Source organism: Pholcus phalangioides, unplaced genomic scaffold (genome assembly GCF_987345545.1).
Source record: "Pholcus phalangioides strain wild (caught in Gottingen) unplaced genomic scaffold, Ppha-v1.0 ptg000017l_1, whole genome shotgun sequence".
Taxonomy (NCBI): domain Eukaryota; kingdom Metazoa; phylum Arthropoda; class Arachnida; order Araneae; family Pholcidae; genus Pholcus; species Pholcus phalangioides.
Genome location: NW_028301610.1, coordinates 46035539 through 46053681, shown reverse-complemented (window position 1 = coordinate 46053681; position 18143 = coordinate 46035539). Strand labels below are relative to the sequence as shown.

Here is an 18143-nt window from a genome sequence, read left to right as displayed (position 1 = left end):
TCTTTTGCAGCAAAGATGCTTTTATTGGCACTGGTCGGGGCTTTGGTGAGAATCTTTGGCCTATGGTTGACCATCTGGAGGGATAGAAACAGTGTTAAGTATATAATATAACGGATATAATATAAATGGATATAAACGAATGGATGAATTTTCGATGACAATTCGATTTTTTAAACTTGTTTGGGAACCGAAATGGGATGAAGCTGGTCAATCCAAAACATCCGTTTCAGTCACTAATTGGAATATAAAGAAATCATGGTACAGAATTGTACGCGCTGTCCCTCGATTGGGTCCTAAGAACAGCTCTCATGTGTTTTCCCAAAAAAAAGGGGGACAAATGTGGAGCTTGGCAGAACCCACATTTTTATGAATTACATACAGCATTACAAAACTACATTCAGTTATAAACGCAGGATTACCTGCAAAACAGAAAAAACTCTTCATTTTACACTTTCCTGACGAAAACAAAGTAAATATCAAATATATAGGTACTCATTGTTGATAAGTTCACACGTTTTGTATTTTGTGAGAGTTTTCTTTAATGATAATTTATGAACAATCGCCACAATTCAATCTTAGGTAATTTGGAATCCTCTGTAATACTTGTATTCAATAAGGCGTATAAGACTCATATTTTTTTTAACGATGCATCGATAAATTGAAAAAAGTTTGTTCAAGAAATTAGAGTCAAAAAAGAATATTTATTGTATTTTAGTTTCATTTTGGTTGCAAAACCACAGGAAGTTGACTCACATCCTGGTCTTAATACAGCGACAATAATTAATTGTGTTTTCTTTACAATCTTTATATCAACAAATTATCATGTAACAAACACGACAAGTGAACAGTTCGCATTTTACATTTTCAGTTTGAGCTATTTCTGTATATCGGAGATAATTGACACCAGTGCCAAAAGGGAAATTTTTCAAGAGAGCCGTTTAAAGTGTTTTTAAAGTAAAATTCCTCTGTTATTTATTGAAATAGGACATGATGTTGTATACCTAGTGTATGCCATGATGTGTATAGTTAACGAAAATACAGCAAATTAATAGCATTATCTCAATATTGGCGAAAATGGACATATAGTGCCTTTTACATGTTTACTTTACACATTATTTTAATTGTTATGTTAAATGAATCCTCCCTTATTTCATGGAACGAGCATCGCGTTATCTACGTTTTGAAAAATGTGATTTTAGAGACTGGTGGTGCTTACACAGAGAGATGCAACGCGCATGTTTATAATCCTTTCAAAAACCCAATTTCCAATAGATTGGCCTATTAAATTACATGATATTCAACTCTCAATTGACCAAGTAGCATTTTTAAAATTGGCAAGCATTTGACAAGCATTACTGAGCATTTAGCAAGTATTTCCAAAATTAAAAATAAGCATTTAATAAATTTTATATCAGAAATGTGCGGTGGATGCAAGACCTTATGTTAAGTTCATGAACAAAATGTCATTATATTGATAGTTCTTTTTTTTTTCCGATACAGCGACGCATACGTTCGTGTGGTGATTATTCCAAGAAATACAGTACTGTATTAAACTACATGTATCGCAATAAAAAAAAATATACAAAATTAAATATAGAAACAAAAGACCACAACAAAATATATATTAATTATTGTTCATTTTGTTTTTAATTATAATAAAAAAATTAATTGGCCACTCAGTAAATCCCGTATTAATTTGTATTTAGAATCAATTTAATATAATAAAATTGATTATTCAGACCTGTAGAATTTAAATTTTGGAAAATTGTCTGGAAACTGATGAAAATACCAAGTTTCAGAAACCACGATGCATTTTGTGATGCGTTTTTGGTCACAGATTTTAAACGTGGCTCATTTTTGAATATCATGTAAAACATTTTCACAAAAATTGATTTCAGTATAACAGAAGAAAATCTATAAAATATGTATTATTCTAACCTTTTAAATAATAAATTAACTTTTCAAAGAATTTTTTACATAATCTTTGTATGTATTATTGTATTTTTTTTTATTATGTCGCTTTCAGTATAAAAGTTGCATAGGGAAAAGAACAAAAACAGTTTAATTAATAGGAATTTCCTTGTTTCTAAGTATTTACTGAAATATTTGAATTCAAAATCAGAGGAACGTTGGGGAAAAAAGCAGCAAAAACTAACGGACAATGCTTTTTTCTCAAATTTTCTCCAATTTTTGAATTCAGACATCTCTGCGAATATTGCACTCAGAAACGTGAAAATTTCTTCGTTGGTACCAGAAGAGACAGGGCAACAACTTTTTAATTCAGTTTTTGGGCACAGGTTGTCCATATAAAAAGTTAATTTTTTTAATAACTATACAATCCCTTGAAACATGAATGACGTAGTTGAAATTCCTGACTTTGCACATTTACATTCCGCAAGAATGACTTTAATACCTGTGACCGTTTTCTTGATATTCTCATTTTGAAAAATGTCAGACGATTGTGGGACACTGTACATTCAAGTAATGCAAGCATTGAAAATCACACGAGTGCACAAACCACTGGCGTCCCTCGACTAGAATTTCAATCGGTCAACGAAACAATTTTGAATAAGTATTTCATTATTTTAAAATACACTTGAGGACATGCAGTTAAAGATAATATGTATAGATATTATGTGTCTACCAAATACCAAAATTCTGACTTTTTGGGGACTTTTTGGTGAACTTTTCTCATTTGCAGGGCTCCCACTCAAAAAATTAGAAAAAGTAGGATGGGGAGGGTATCCCCTCTTAGACAACATAATCATAGCATAATAAAAAAAATGCTTTTAATTTTTTTTTTTCATAGCACTATTTCAGTATCCTGTAAGATTGACTTGAGCCAAAGCAAAATGACAGAAATGACTTGGTTACAAAAACAATTTTTGGCCAAAATAGGGTACTAGCAACCACAGATAGTTTTTTCTGTCTCCCCTTCACAATATGTATTACATTCTTTTTTGGGATTCTTCCACAGTCCAGTTTGTCATCTCTCTTCAACAATACACACAGCAAATTATGAGGACATGTAAGTCTTTTAAGAATGACGCTCTTTCAAGACCACTTCCAAGAGCACGGTGCAAAATGTGTAAATCGCATAAAGGTCTGATATAAATAAGTCAAAATGGACTAGATGGTTTTACTGCATTGTTCATCCCTTTTAAAAAGGATTTGTTTAAATTTTAGTGTTCAATGCCAGTGTAATCATTTTGCCTGAGTGGTGCAGTGATAAGATGCTCGTCTTCCATGATGAAGGTTACCATCAAGGTCCATGTGGGTTGGAATCCAGGGAAGAACATCAGAAATAAGTTCTTTACCTACCGAGCCTGGGGCGACTACCGATAGATGGTGCCTTCATTTCCCACCCAACTTCCCTGGTTGGAAATCGCCGTATGGCGATATATGACAGGAGTTAGTGTGCAGTAAAGTACTGTAATTCATTTTGACAAATGAACAACTTTCATTTCACATCCTTTCACATTCAACATCACATTCAACCTTCTCTTTACTTGAGCATTGTAAATATTGTTTTTTCCTCTACATGCCCTAAAAATAGAAGACTAATTAATTGAATGCTATTGGGTATCATTAAAGTCATAAAACCCAGAATAGGTCTATTTACCCAACTGTTTTGTTGTGCAAACTGTTTTTCACCTATACACAAAATGTGCTCCATAATTTTGAATGATGAATGTTACTGCCCAAGACCATTAAGTAGGCCTAGTAAGTACAAAATTATTTTTTTTCACCCAGACAGAAGTTTTAACGACTACTGTACAACCCTCAAACTAAGCAAATGAAAAATCATTAAACCACTAAATCTGCTTTGGCAGAATCTTTAATTGCAATATACTACATTTGTATTTCACATTATGTCCATGATTCCCTTCTCAATTAAAATCAATTATATGAATTTTGTTGATAGGATTTTGTTATAAAAGTAGGACAAAAGTGGGACATTTTACCAAAAAGTAAGAAAAGTAGGACGAGTGGAAGCCCTGCATTTGATAAAAAGAGCCATGCTGGACTGTTTTCTTATATCAGTGGTTCCCAAAGTGTGAGTAGCGACCACCTGGGGAGTTTGGGTTAATAAAATAGAGGGGGGTCTTAATGAAAGAGGGAACGAAAGTGAATTTACAAAAAAAAGACCTTTTTTACTTTTAAATTTAAAGTTGATTTAAATTGTGTTGTCAATACAGAATTGACGATAATATGTGGACTGCCTATGGATTTTTTTGTTGGAAAAGATCTTTTAACTCAATGCGAGTTGATTGTAAATTTTAAGACTAGAGAACTACAAGGAGGATTCCAAGTAGGGGAAAGATACAATGGCAAAAAATGGATAAGTTGGTGAAATCGGTTGAGGTTTCGTTGGAACAAAAAAAAAAGGGTGAATTAAAAACTCTATTACAAAAATTTTCCAATCTCTTCAGAGAAAAGCAAGGTCAAACATAGGTGCTAGAGCACAAAATAATTACTCATGATAAACCAGTTTTTAAGGTGCCGTTCCAGCTACCACGATGCAAGAAGGCGATTGTAGAGGAACAAGCTTGTGAGATGCTTGAGATGGCATAATTGAACCTGAAAATACATGCTGGAGATTGTCTTGCTTCCTTGTTAAAAAGAAAATGGGTGATTGGTGCTTCGTGATTGACTATAGTAAAGTGAACAAAATAACTGTTCCCAATCGTTACCCTCTTCCCTGAATGGGTGATATTTTACAATGTATCGGAAGTGCAGAGTTTGTTACGAAGTTAGATCTTTCCGCAAGTTATTTTTAAGTGAATGTATGATTGGAAGATGAGATAAAACAGCGTTTTTGACTGACAATGACATGTATAGGTTCCGGGTCATGCCTTTCAGATTAAATAATGCCCCCGTTACCTTCCAGAGGATGATAACGCTAGTATTGGGGCATCTGGTTAGCAAGTGTTGAGTTCTATCTCGATGATATTGTCATTTACAGTGAAAATTTTCGGGACCATTTACTCAATCTGGGGGAAGTTTTTTCATGTCTTAATAGAGAGCAAGGCTCACTATAAAACCAGAAAAATGTTGTCTGCAGAAGAACTTGAATATTTAGGACTACTCTTGACTAAAGACGGGTGGCGAGTTAGACCGGGAAAGGTTGAGGCCGTAAAAGATTTTCTGATTCCCATTAATTCTAAGAGTTTACAAAGATTTTTGGGACTATGCAGCTTGTTTTGAAAGTTTGTTCCAAGATTCAGTGATATTGCTGAGCCTCATCAACTTATAAAATAGGGTGTAAAATTTTTATTGATGGACATTTACCAAAAAGCATTTGAGAAGTTAAAGATGCAGCTGTTAGATGCTTCTGTTCTAAGTACAAGAAAACCGGAATTTCGCGAATGAAAATCTATTGCAACGCTTCGGGAATTGGTCTTGGTGCTGTGTTTATACAGTGTGAAAAAGATGGAGAAAGACCTTTAACGTTTGCTAGTCAAGCTTTAAATAAAGCTGAACAAAATTATAGTGTCACTGCACAAGAGAGACTGGCAGTCGCATGGTCTTGTCAGAGGTTTAGAGGTTATTTTTCGGGAGATGAGATAACTGTAGTGACTGACCATAAAACCATTTCATGGTATTTAGATGCCAAACAACTGAAGGGACGGCTTAACCACTGGGCTCTTATTCTTAACAAGTATCCTATTTGCTTTGAATATAAAAAAAGGGACTGAAATGGTGGTACCAGATACATTGTCTCATCATCCTTTTATGGGAGATGTAAGTGAAGTAGATTTTGAAGATCAAATTGATAGTCGGTTATTTCTCTTCTCTGTTCTAAATGGAATAGAAATAATACAAAATCAAAAAAAAAAAATAATATGAGGACATTTTAAGTTATTTTCAGAAATTACATAAAAGGAGAAATTGAACCTGATGAAAGTCTAGAAAAATTCTATGTTCTGGAAGAGGAAAAGTTATATTATATTGCTCATGGACAGAAAAGATTGGTAATCCCATCTGACTGTCTAAATAAGTTTTAGACCACCCAACGTCTGGCCATTTTGGAGTGAAAAAAACTTATAACAGATGTAGATAACGTGGTTATTAGCCAAAACTGCGGAAAGATGTCAAGAAATTTGTCCTTAGTTGTCCCATATGTCAGACCTGCAAGTTCGACAATATTCATAAGTGGGGCCATTCAAGTATTACATCAGCATCAATGGGGGGTTTCCCATTTGTGGACTTTTGAAGACAAAGGGAAGGGGGGGGTTTGGATAATGCTTACGTCATCCACCACCCTTAATGAAAATATAAAATATTTTTAATGGCATCTTACTTGGTGCACCAAAAATGAGAAAAACCTTTCGATAATTTGTGGGCACTAGAAGTAACATCCCCCCCTATTGATAAGTGTCCTATAGAACCACTCTAAATGTTTTACAGATACAAGTGATCTGGAAATGTGTCCGGGCTGCTTAAGTGCTCTGGAACACTGCCATGCATCACTCAATTATATGCCGTGGATCAATTAAATAATCTGAGAATGTGCCGTAGGTAATTTGAATGATGCAGAACTGCACTGGGGCCACTTAAATGCTCTAAAACTACATCACGTGTCACTCAAGGGATCTCTAAATGTGTCACGAAGTGCTTAAGTGTTCTGGAACTGTGTCCTGGGTCACTTAAGTGATCTGAAAATGTGCCACATGACACTTAAGTGATCTGTAAATGTGCGGCTTAGTTCATTTTTACAAAATTAGGTTTGAGGAAAGCAGGCTGCATCAGATAACCCCAGGGCCATATTTGGTTCGCAGGCCAAGGGCCTTTATGTGATTTATCATTATATGGCTTAGAGGATGGGTCGCAATGAATTTATTAAAGATAAATTTTGAGTTCATAGTCTTCAAATAACATTGAAATTAAAAGAAATTGATTATAATAACATATAAAGGTATTTTCTTCCGAAATTTTGATTAAAAAAAATATTTTTTTGCATTAAAAAAATAAATTTTCGAGCACAAGCTCCCATCCCCCACCTGTGTACATCTCTGATCCCACCAATGTGTTGGGATTCAGAGGGGGCAGAGCTGATGACAAAATTTTGCTGACAAGAGGGGTGAAAAATGGCTAAAAATTTGCTTATGTAATACTTAAACGGCCCCTATGCAATCTACTGTGGCTAGTTTTCCTGGACAACTCATTGGAATTGTTACCATGGGTCCGTTCCCTGTGTCGCCTTAAGGACATGTCCATTTAATAGTAATTGTTGATTATTTTTCTAAATGGGTAGAATTGTTTCCTATTAGAAGAATTGCAACCAATGTGGGAGTAAAAAGTTTATAGAAGAATATTGTTGTTGCTTTGGTTTCCAAAATATTTGGTTTCTGATAATGGGAGTTGCTTCATATCTCGTTTATAAAAGATATTTGTAGAACCTTACAAATAGGGCAGAGGTTTACAACTCTATCATCTGTAATCAAATCTCACAGAAAGGATGAATAAAACTGTAAAACAGATGATATCGTGCTATGTGAAGAAGAATCATAGAGACTGGGATAAAAACTTACCATTGGCAAGAATTGGCTTTGCTGTTTGATTGGGCAATAAGCACTCACGTTTGGGATAAGGCTCAAGTACCAGCTGAAATGCTTGAACAAGTATGACGATAAGTAAATAAACAATAATGTCGCTAGCGACATTATTATGATAGGACAAAAAAACAACAACAAATTCATGAAGGACAGAAAGTTCTAGTACGAAGCCATTATCGGTCAAAGGCTGATGATAAAATAATGGGTAAACTAATGCCATGATGGGAAGATCCTTACCTAGTGTTCCATCAAATAAATCCTACTGTTTATCTCATTGTGGATGATTCAGGAAATGAAATTGGAAAATATAATGTCTGCAACATCAAAAGGTACATTGGTCGTGAAAATGAACAATTCCATACATCTTATAATGAAATTTCTAATTTTGACTTACATAATTTTTCTAATCAAACTTTCCAAGAATTCTAGCTTAGTTGCACAGAGAGGTTGATTTCGTGGATATAGGATCTCCAGCTATTCATGAAACTTCAGGTATCGGAGTAGCAGATGTAGTGCCAAAGGTGATTTCCAGACGTAATGCTTCAGTTCTACCTAATTTTTCATTGAGTGTTTCGTCTCGCTTCTGGGTTCCTTTCACTCTGGGGTGGCAAAGAGAGAGAGAGAGAGCAAACCGAAAACAAGGATTTTACTACTATTCACTTAATGGAGAAAGATTTTGAAGTGGAAAGGAGGTAATGAAGTATATTGAATGCCATTACCCAAGTCTGTCATTGGAGAATTTCTATTTCAATGGACGTGTCTGCTTACCCACTGATGAGGGCCAAATGGCTGGTGGTGTTGGTAAAAAGAAATGTTAAAATAAAAATGTGTGTGTGCATATGTGTATATATATTCATATTGTTGGCATTTAAAGTTTTTCATATATGTTAAGGTGCCTTAATGACGTTAATATTTAATTTGTATCATGTTTGTTGAAAATTTACACATTGCCTTTTTCTTTTACTGACCTTTTTTCAAGTTGAGAATTGGTGGGATAATTTATTGTGATTGCATGTATGTAAATGAGTAATATTTTTGAATAATTTGTTTTGTAATTTAATGAGAAAATTCTGCGAATTTCTTTTTGTGGGGAACAAAAATGTAAGGAAATGTGCTATGTAGTTGTAATTGTGTTAATGTGTGGGTGGCTGCAGACACCCATACTTTCTCAGCATTCTGTTTGTTTTCAGTTTCTGGCAGCTGAAAGAGCCAACCAATCCCAGGCTTTGGTTTTAGGTGATGTCATAGAAAAATGGAAGAGACGACCTCTGGCATCATGGTCAAGGTCATCAGGACCAACTCATGACATCACACAGGAATAGTAATGATCCTGTTGTTAGGATCAACTCCATTGTGATGCCAGAAGTCGTTCCTTCCATTTTTCTATGACATCACCTAAAACCAAAGCCTGGGATTGGTTGGCTCTTTCGGCTGCCGGATCAGTTGTGCCGTGACTGCAGTGGTTTTTCCCTCTATATAAGAAAGGTGTGATGTGGTGTTGCGTCGATGATTATCTCTGTTCGTGCACTGTTGCTGGTTACTGCCACATTACAAACTGAGCCTTTTTTTATGGTGAATGAAGTCTATTTCTGAACTTTAAAGTTTTATAAGATGACAGACGAAGCGGAGACATGGCCTGGTATGTCACAATGTGCTTCAGAAGAAAACGTCGTCTAAATAGAGTGTGCCCATTTCTTTACTGATTGCATCACCATGAACAGACAAAATGTATTGGTGCAGATAAAATAAAAAAATTACAAGAAACGTTTCTCATATACGAGAGCTGAAACTATCGTGTAAGAGTAAACAGTCTGGCTGATTTTCCAATTAGAAGGGAAGCACAGTAGGGGGCTGATAGTGTTCCCCAGCCCAGAAACCCTAAATGAGAATTCTCATTTTTGTTTTTCACACTATAAATTCTCTATATGGGGCCTGTGAAAAATTTGGCCTGAGCCACCAAAGATCTCCGCTTAGGAGACCCTACTGCAGGATGTGGGGCTACAAGACCAGTGGTTCTCAACGTTTGGAATCCTGCGGCATGGTTGATTTCTTTTTCTTGATTGGAAGGCTTGGGAACATACAAGAGTAATGGGAAATAAATGGGTAAAAATGAAACAATAAACCACTCACAGCCCAGTTTGGCAAATTCCGGGGTCCGGCGGTCAAGAAACACTGCACTAGACCAACCAAAGACCATTCCAAAAGACACGCGGATTTCACATATTCCTTTCCCTATTCACATTTTTCGAAGTCCAATATTACACGCTTGTTATTTGCTCTATTGTCAAGTTTAGTTGTCGTCGAAATCGCAAGCTTTTCACCGTATTCTAATGGTTCTCTTTTGTCTCAGCTGCCTCCCTTGGGTTCATCAGCAGCTTCCCAAAATGTTTGATTAATTTTCCCCAACCCAATCAGCGTACAACAATGGGAAGGATTACCAAGCTGTTGTGCAGTTGAAAGCAAGAGCTGTGGCTAAGGTAACTCTATAAATACATAAAATATTTTTTATGTATGATCTAGGAATTTGAAAACATTTTTTTTGTTTGCTTTTTTAATTTAAGCCTAATTTTTGACACTTGTTTTTCATACTTTGGTACACCCTGTATATCATTTATATTTTTGAATTTTAATACTATTTATATGCAGATTTGTGTGTGTGTTTTTTTTTTTTGTTTTTTTTTTTTGCTGTGTTTAGTTTTCTGTTCATCGCTACTTTCTTATAATGCCTAGACTTTTGAAAGACTTTTCTTTCATGCCCATTCTCAGTGCATAAGACATAAATTTCAGAATAATTGTTGATAGATACAAAAATAAACATTAAGCTGACTGATGATCAATTAAGATTGAACACTTAATAAATTATGTACATGCTTATTCCGTTTCTGTGAATGCAACAGATACAGTGACCCCCCACCCCCAAACGAACAGATCTCAATTATTCATCTACCTACTGTTTCAAAAGTTTTCCCTTTTATCCCTGTAGGGTCCACTGAAAACAATTATGAGGTTTACACAAATAGCATTTTTTCTTTTGGAAAACTTCTAAAGAACTCAAGTCAATACAATTTGCTTTGCTCAGATAAGTAACCTATTTGCTAAACAATCATTGATAAAAGACTTTTCAAAAAACATTTAAAATTAAATTTTTTTTTGTTTTATCTTGAAAAAAAAGCCTAATAGGAATATTCATGATTCCAACCAGCAAAGGTAATGTTTTCTAATTATAGTTTTTAGTGATTTAAAATAAGATTTTAAAAAAATCAGTTATATATTTTTCTCGAGTGAATTTTTACTCATTCTGAATTACAAAAACAAATGCAGTTGAAAAACATTTTTTTTCAAATATTTTTTACAAGGAAAGGTGGGGGGGGTCATTTTGAAGGATGTTTCACAGTTGTATGCCTATTCCATTTTTACGATGCTTTGACGTGGCCTCTTGACGTTGTACATGGAGTTCCACTGTCAAATATGGAGTCAAATTCAGTATTATCCAATGAAACAATTTAGTTATGTGCAATGTGCTAAAAATATTTCATACTAAGCCAAAAATTTGTATCAAGTGGCTTCATCTTAATGAGGTTCAATTGTATTTATTTAAGATATAAAAAAAATGAACATATACCCCTTTGAATATTCTTCGCCTTAAATCTTCAACATTGTTAACTCTTCCTTCATTATCAAAATAGGAATTCCATTCTTCCAGAGTAACAGGAGTTTCCCTAGTGATGTTTTGCCTTGGGGGCATTTGTATCTACAAGAGCAAAAAGCAAAGGAAGTTGAAAAATTAAATATATATACATATACAGGGTGTTCTATTAATGGACCGACAAACTCAGAGGGTTGTTAGTAGGCACCAAGAGGAACAAAAATTGCAATGGAACATGGCGTCGCAAACCACGTTAAGAGGGTGAAAATCATGAAAAACGCAGGATCTGAGTCCAGAGGAGACGAAAGGTGGATGTCAGTTAATCGCTGAATGTGTTCATGGGTTCACTCACCATATCTGATGTAAGCAGTGTCGTGAAATGTATGCGCTGCAGATGATGTAAATTAGTGCTATTACGGTAGTAAGTACATGTAGCAGTTAGTTGTCTGTTTCAATGAGTATCGTGATGGCTGACTACACAAATGAGAAATATGCTGATATGCATCTGATTTACGGTCAAACAGATGGTAATGTCATTTATGCGATGCCTGTGGACACACAGAAGGTTCTCATAGCGCATTGTCATCGCCGTGGTGTAACGAATATCGTTATTTCTCTGATTCCAATTTTATCTTTCCCAAAATAATTTTGCCAGACAGATGACAATAATATGACAACTATTTCATTTACCTAAAACTTTTATTACAGTGTTAATCTTTAGATTTTACAACAAAACATTTTAAGCCTGCACAACACGCATCAGTAAATTTCTTTTAGAGTTTTAGCTTTAATATATCACAGGTTCAAAATGTTCTCACCCAATCGGTCCGTTGGTTACACCCTTCGGGATGTCACTGTCACAAGAACACGAGCAGTTCACTTCTTGATTGATCCATGTGATCTCCTGGAGAAAGGGAAGCTTCATAGCAACAGCATTGCGCGTCCGAAGAGACGACAAACCCGATGAACATCCAGTCACAGACGAGGGTCGACATCTCATAGAGACTTCAACAGAGGCTGAGCAATTTTTGACTAGAAGATGAAGAGGACTATGAACAGATCGAAGAGTGCTGAGACACCCTGCTAGATCATCAACTCATGGCTTATGGAACGAGGCAGGGTGAAATGAAAGGTAATGATCAACGTCCCCAAGGACCAACATGTCTGTTTACTGCACACTACCGGCATATAAGGGGCCGTTCAAGTATTACGTAAGCAAATTTTTAGCCATTTTTGACCCCCCCCCTCCCCTTGTCGGCAAAATTTTGTCATCAGCTCTGCCCCTCTGAATCCAACTCATATTTTCATAAAGGGTGATTGATGACGTAAGCATTATCCAAACCCCCCCCCCCTGTCATCAAAAGTCAGCAAATCAGAAACCCCCCCCCCCCCCATCAATGATGACATAATACTTGAACGGCCCTTAAGGGAAAATTCCCCATCTCACATTATTACTGGAACCAATCCGTATCAAGATTCGGCGGCGCTAGAACACTTTGACAAATAAATTTGCATATTCACATGAACTTAAAATAATATTGTTGAACTATGGTATTCAGCATCTGGCAGCACAAAAGATTGTAAACATGGAGGTCGATCGGAAGCACATGATCTCACAGATTGATTCCAGAATCAATGTAAAAAGGTAATAAAAATATAAAAATGACTAGAAAAGGACCATTTCCGGCAGGGCCTAAATGGTAATGTTACAGTGGCAGACATAATAAGCATACCTGGTATCTTCGAGTGCATCCGGGAATCATTTTTATGTCATTGTAGACTGTGCAATGACATCAGTGGCCGCCACTTCCAAACACTCATGTAATAGTTAATCAAATAAATCTTTTTTTAATTATTGTACTTTTTGTCATTCCAGCATGACGTCGAAACCTGCATGTGTTTTTCGTGATTTTCACCCTCTCAACGTGGTTTGTGACACCATGTTCCATTGCAATTTTTGTTCCTCTTCATGTCTACTAACAACCCTTTGAGTTTGTCTGTATATTAACAGAACACCCTGTATATACAGGGTGCACAGCAAAGTGGAGGTATGGCATTTTACTGGCAACCTGTTGATCCTAGAGATACACTTTCAAATAGAAAAAGTTTCCTAATAAGATGTAGTACTCAGATATGTCATTCATGTGTCAAGGGGTTCTATAGTTATTAAAATCGCCTGGCAGTCGAGTGGTTAGGAAGCTAGCCTCTCACTGTGCAGGTCCGAGTTTGAATCCCGGTTCAGGCATGGATGTTTACTGACACTAACAAATTCCCTGGACGGATCATGCTGATCCCTTGGGAATATGTAATGATCACATTTATAAAAAAATAAAATAATTAAAAAATTACCTTTTTATGCAGCCCCTGTATGCTTAAAACCCAATTAGAAAGTTGTTGCCCTGACTTTCCTGATGCCAAAAAAAATCCATGTTTGTAAGTGCAATATTCATTGAGATATTTGAATTTGAAAAATGGAGGAAAGTTTAAATACTGGTAAAATGTTATACTCACATTTAACACTGTTTTTCCCCAAATTTTCTGTTTTTCAAATTCGAATGTGTGTCAATTTTGCACTAACATGAAATATTTTTCAGTTGCTATTGCGAGAGACGGGAAACAACTTTTTAATTGAGTTTTGAGGCACATGGGGACTGTATAACAAGATAATTTTTTTTATTTTAATAACTATACAACCCCTTGAAACATGAATGACATATCTGAGTACTACATCTTATTAGAAAACTTTTTTCTAATAGGAAGTATACCTCTAGGGCCAACGGTTTGCCAGTAAAATGCCATATACCCCCTATTTCCTATATATGCACCCAGTATAAACTGAAGAGCCAAAAAAACTGGTAAAGGCATGCGTATGCAAATAAAGAGATATGGAACCAATCAGAGTACGACGCTGCGTCGGCAACGCCTATATAACACAACAAGTGTCTGGCATAGTTGTTAGATCGGTTACTGCTGCTACAATATGGCAGATTATCGAGATTTAAGTGCGTTTGAACGTGGTGTTATAGTCGGCGCACGAGAAATAGGACATAGCATCTCTGAGGTAGCGACGAAATTTGGATTTTCACGTACGACCATTTCACGAGTGTACCGTGAATATCGGGATTCCGGTAAAAAATTAAATATACGACATCGCTGCGGCCGGAAAAAGGTCATGCAAGAACGGGACCAACGACGACTGACGAGAATCATTAAACGTGACAGAAGTGCAACCCTTCCGCAAATTGCTACAGATTTCAATGCTGGGTCATCCACAAGTGTCAGCGTGCGAACCATTTAACGAAACATCATCGATATGGGCTTTCGGAGCCGAAGGCCCACTCGTGTACCCTTGATGACTGCACGACACAAAGCTTTACGCCTCGCCTGGGCCTGACAACACAGACATTGGACTGTCGAGGACTGGAAACGCGTTGCCTGGTCTGACGAGTCTCGGATCCAATTGCTTCGAGCTGATGGACGTGTACGGGTATGGAGACAACCTCATGAATCCATGGACCCTACATGTCAACAGGAGACTGTTCAAGCTGGTGGAGGCTCTGTGATGGTATGGGGCGTGTGCAGTTGGCGTGATATGGGACCCCTGATACGTCTAAATACGACTCTGACAGGTGACAGGTACGTAAGCATCCTGTATAATCACCTGCACCCATTCATGTCCATTGTTGATTCCGACAGACTTGGACAATTTCAGCAGGACAATGCGACACCCCACACGTCCAGAATTGCTACAAAGTGGCTCCAGGAACACTCTTCTGACTTTAGACACTTCCGCTGGCCACCTAAATTCCCAGACATGAACATTATTGAACATATCTGGGATGCCTTGCAACGTGCTGTTCAGAAGAGATCTCCACCCTTTCTTACTCCTACGGATTTATGGACAGCCCTGCAAGATTCATGGTGTCAATTACCTCCAGCACTACTTCAGATATTAGTAGAGTTCATGCCACGTCGTGTTGCGGCACTTCTGCGGGCTCGCAGGGGCCCTACACGATATTAGGCAGGTGGACCAGTTTTTTTGGCTCTTCAGTGTATATGTGTGTATATATATAAACATATAGCATAATTTCTGATTAATATTCCACTGGGATTCATAAACGCATAGGAAAATGATCAGAGAACAAAAAGTAATCACAGAAATGCAGCGGCATTGTATACAAAACAAGAAATTTGTATAAAAAAAATTTTTTTTAAATTATTTGCTATTTTTGTTCATTAAGGTTTCTATCCTCGGCTTCTCCGTCATTATATTTATACAGTTAAACTTGGTTAATACAAGAAGTGAAAAAGCAAAGTTGTGAAATCCATGAAAAATCAAAATGGTGAAAATCAATGAATATTATATATGATTTAGCAACACATCTTAAAACATCATAGCAAGCACATACATCATCTACTTATTGCATTTGAAATTATTTATTGCACTAATTGGAAATAATTATCATCATCAATAACCACCATGATTTTCAATCCACTGCTGGATGAGGTCTCCTCTAAATTTTTCCTATTTTGCTCTGTCTGATGCTTTGACATCCAGTTGGCCCCAGCCACTTTTCTGATCTCGTCGTCCATCTTAAGTGGGGATGCCTTTCTCAGACGTTTAACACAATAGGGGTATCAATCTAGAATACTTGTGGTCCATCTGTTGTCCTGTCTTCTTGCAATATATCCAGTCCATTTCCATTTTAGACATTTAATTATTTCCATGGTATCATATACCTTTGTGTGTTGTTCCTTAACTAGTTTCTCCTTGTGATGCCTAGCATACATCTTTCCATGCTCCTTTGTGTTGTCTGTAGCCTTTGTATCATCGTATCATCTTGCTTGTGAGTGTCCATGTTTCAGCTCCATAAGTCAGTGCTGGTAGCACACACACTGGTTAAACACTTTTCTTTTCAGGCATAATGGCATGTGACTTCAGAATCACACAGTTTTTGGCACAAGTGCTCCATCCAATCCTGAGATCCTTCTGTTTATTTCAATTAATGATTCCGTTGTCCATGGTAATTTCTTGTCCCAGGTATATACATAGCTTTCTACTTATATCTCTGTGTTGTTGAGCAAGATTGTCCTCTTCAAAGCAAAGGGGTTGAACATAACTTTAGTATTTTGCAGATTCATTTTCAAACCCATCTGAATACTTGTCTTCGCCAGTTCTTGTATCATTTCTTCTAGTTTTTCCTGGATATTACTGCTGATAATAATAATGTCATCAGCAAAACACAAATGGTTGAGAAATTTTCCATTTATTTTAATTCCATTTTTATCTTAATCCAGTTTTCTGAATGCTTCTTCTAAAACAGCTTTAAAGAGTTTTGGTGAGATAGTATCACCCTCTCTGACTCCTTTTCCAAGTTTAATCTTTGCTTTTCCTTTATCCAAACGAATCGTTGCAGTTGCTTCGTCATATTTTCTTGATATTGATGTAAGTCTTCTCTACCCCAATTACATATAGAGCTTTAACAACTCAAAATCAATGAAGGCCATACACAATGGTAATTTGTATTCCTTGTGTGTCTCTATGAGTTCCCTGATTGTTTGACTGTGATCCATTGTACTAAATCCATTTCGAAAGCCTGCTTGTTCTTTTGATTGGGCTTCGTCCAATATGGATTCAAACCTATATGTCAGCACTTTGGTGAAGATTTTATAAATTACTGATAGGAGACTGATTGGTCGATAATTCTTGATATCCTCTTTTTACCCTTTTCATAAAGAAGAACCATCATTGCATTATTCCAATCTTCAGGCACATCCAATTTTGTGAGGCAATTTGTGAACAAAGCAACTAGCATGCCGGCACCACTGTGGTGGTCGAGTGTTCATAGTGACGGACTCGCATCGCGAGGATCCGGGTTCGAACCCCACTGGTGCCACAGTGGTGGTTGGCTGAAGTTAGTTTTCTGTGGTTCCCAACTTTAAGGAGTGAATGCGAGCCGATCTTCCCATTAAAAAGTCTCGCCACAGAGAGCAACAGGCCTACAATGTTACAAATATTCAAATACAAATACAACGCCACAACAAGCAAATTGCCCAACGAGGTGGCTGACTTAAGAACATCATGGATCCTCGAGCCATTTTTTGGAGGCCCTACCTACTACTGCTACACCCATTACATTAATGCAATCATTACACTTAACTCACAATATCAAGTATAGATGGCAGCACTGAAATATCAGACACAACACTAGTTACCCACTCAGATGGCTATTAGGTGCACTCACTTTGTTCCAGACTCTGCCACGAAGCTGGGCTGGAAGAGATCTCAGGAACGGGATAAGTCTGGTGGCAGAGCCCCTGGCATTCATTCATTCAGCTAGCAGAGTGGCAAATTTTTCTCCTGCTTCTTTAACAATGTCTATTAAATCCCATTTTCACCTGGGCATTTCCATTTTTTCATATATCTTATAGCCTTCTAGACTGCTTTCAGCACAGGTGCTAGTTGTACAAATTCTGCTCCATTTTCTTTTCTTCCTGCTCCCTTTCCTCATTTCCGATCCTGTTCATGTTTGTATAAAGTATTATAAAATTCTTCAACAATACTAATAATTTCATTTGCATCTTTTGTGATGGTCCCATCTTTCCTTTTTAGTGCAAAAATTTCCTTTCTCCCAATACAGTTTCCTTTTTGCTGATTTTAAGCTCTTATTTTCTTCCAGTGCTTTCTTTACAATACTGCAATTAAACTTCCTGACATCATCTGTGATTGGTTTTCGTACTGTCTTACAAAGTTCTGCATATTCCACTTTTGATTTAGGGTCATTCATCTTAATCTGAAATTCTCTCTGCTCTTTCATGGTTCTTTGTTTCTTCTGTTCTTTTCTTCATTGGTTTGATTTCTTTGTTTTCTCCAGCTACTTCTTTTAGGGTAGTGGTTTCAAGTTTTTTTCATCGTGGTGACATCATTGCCATCGTCA

At 36.6% G+C, this 18143-nt stretch overlaps 1 protein-coding gene across 2 annotated transcripts in view; it reads right to left on the bottom strand.

The window, feature by feature from the left end:
* LOC149073515 (TBC1 domain family member 15-like) overlaps positions 1-18143 on the bottom strand; it is a 196274-nt gene that overhangs the window by 83845 nt on the left and 94286 nt on the right. For both annotated transcript variants that reach the window (XM_089247174.1, XM_089247173.1), the window contains exon 8: positions 11182-11310. In XM_089247174.1, the coding sequence (XP_089103300.1) occupies positions 11182-11310 (129 nt within the window). The remainder of the gene's footprint in view (positions 1-11181; positions 11311-18143) is intronic.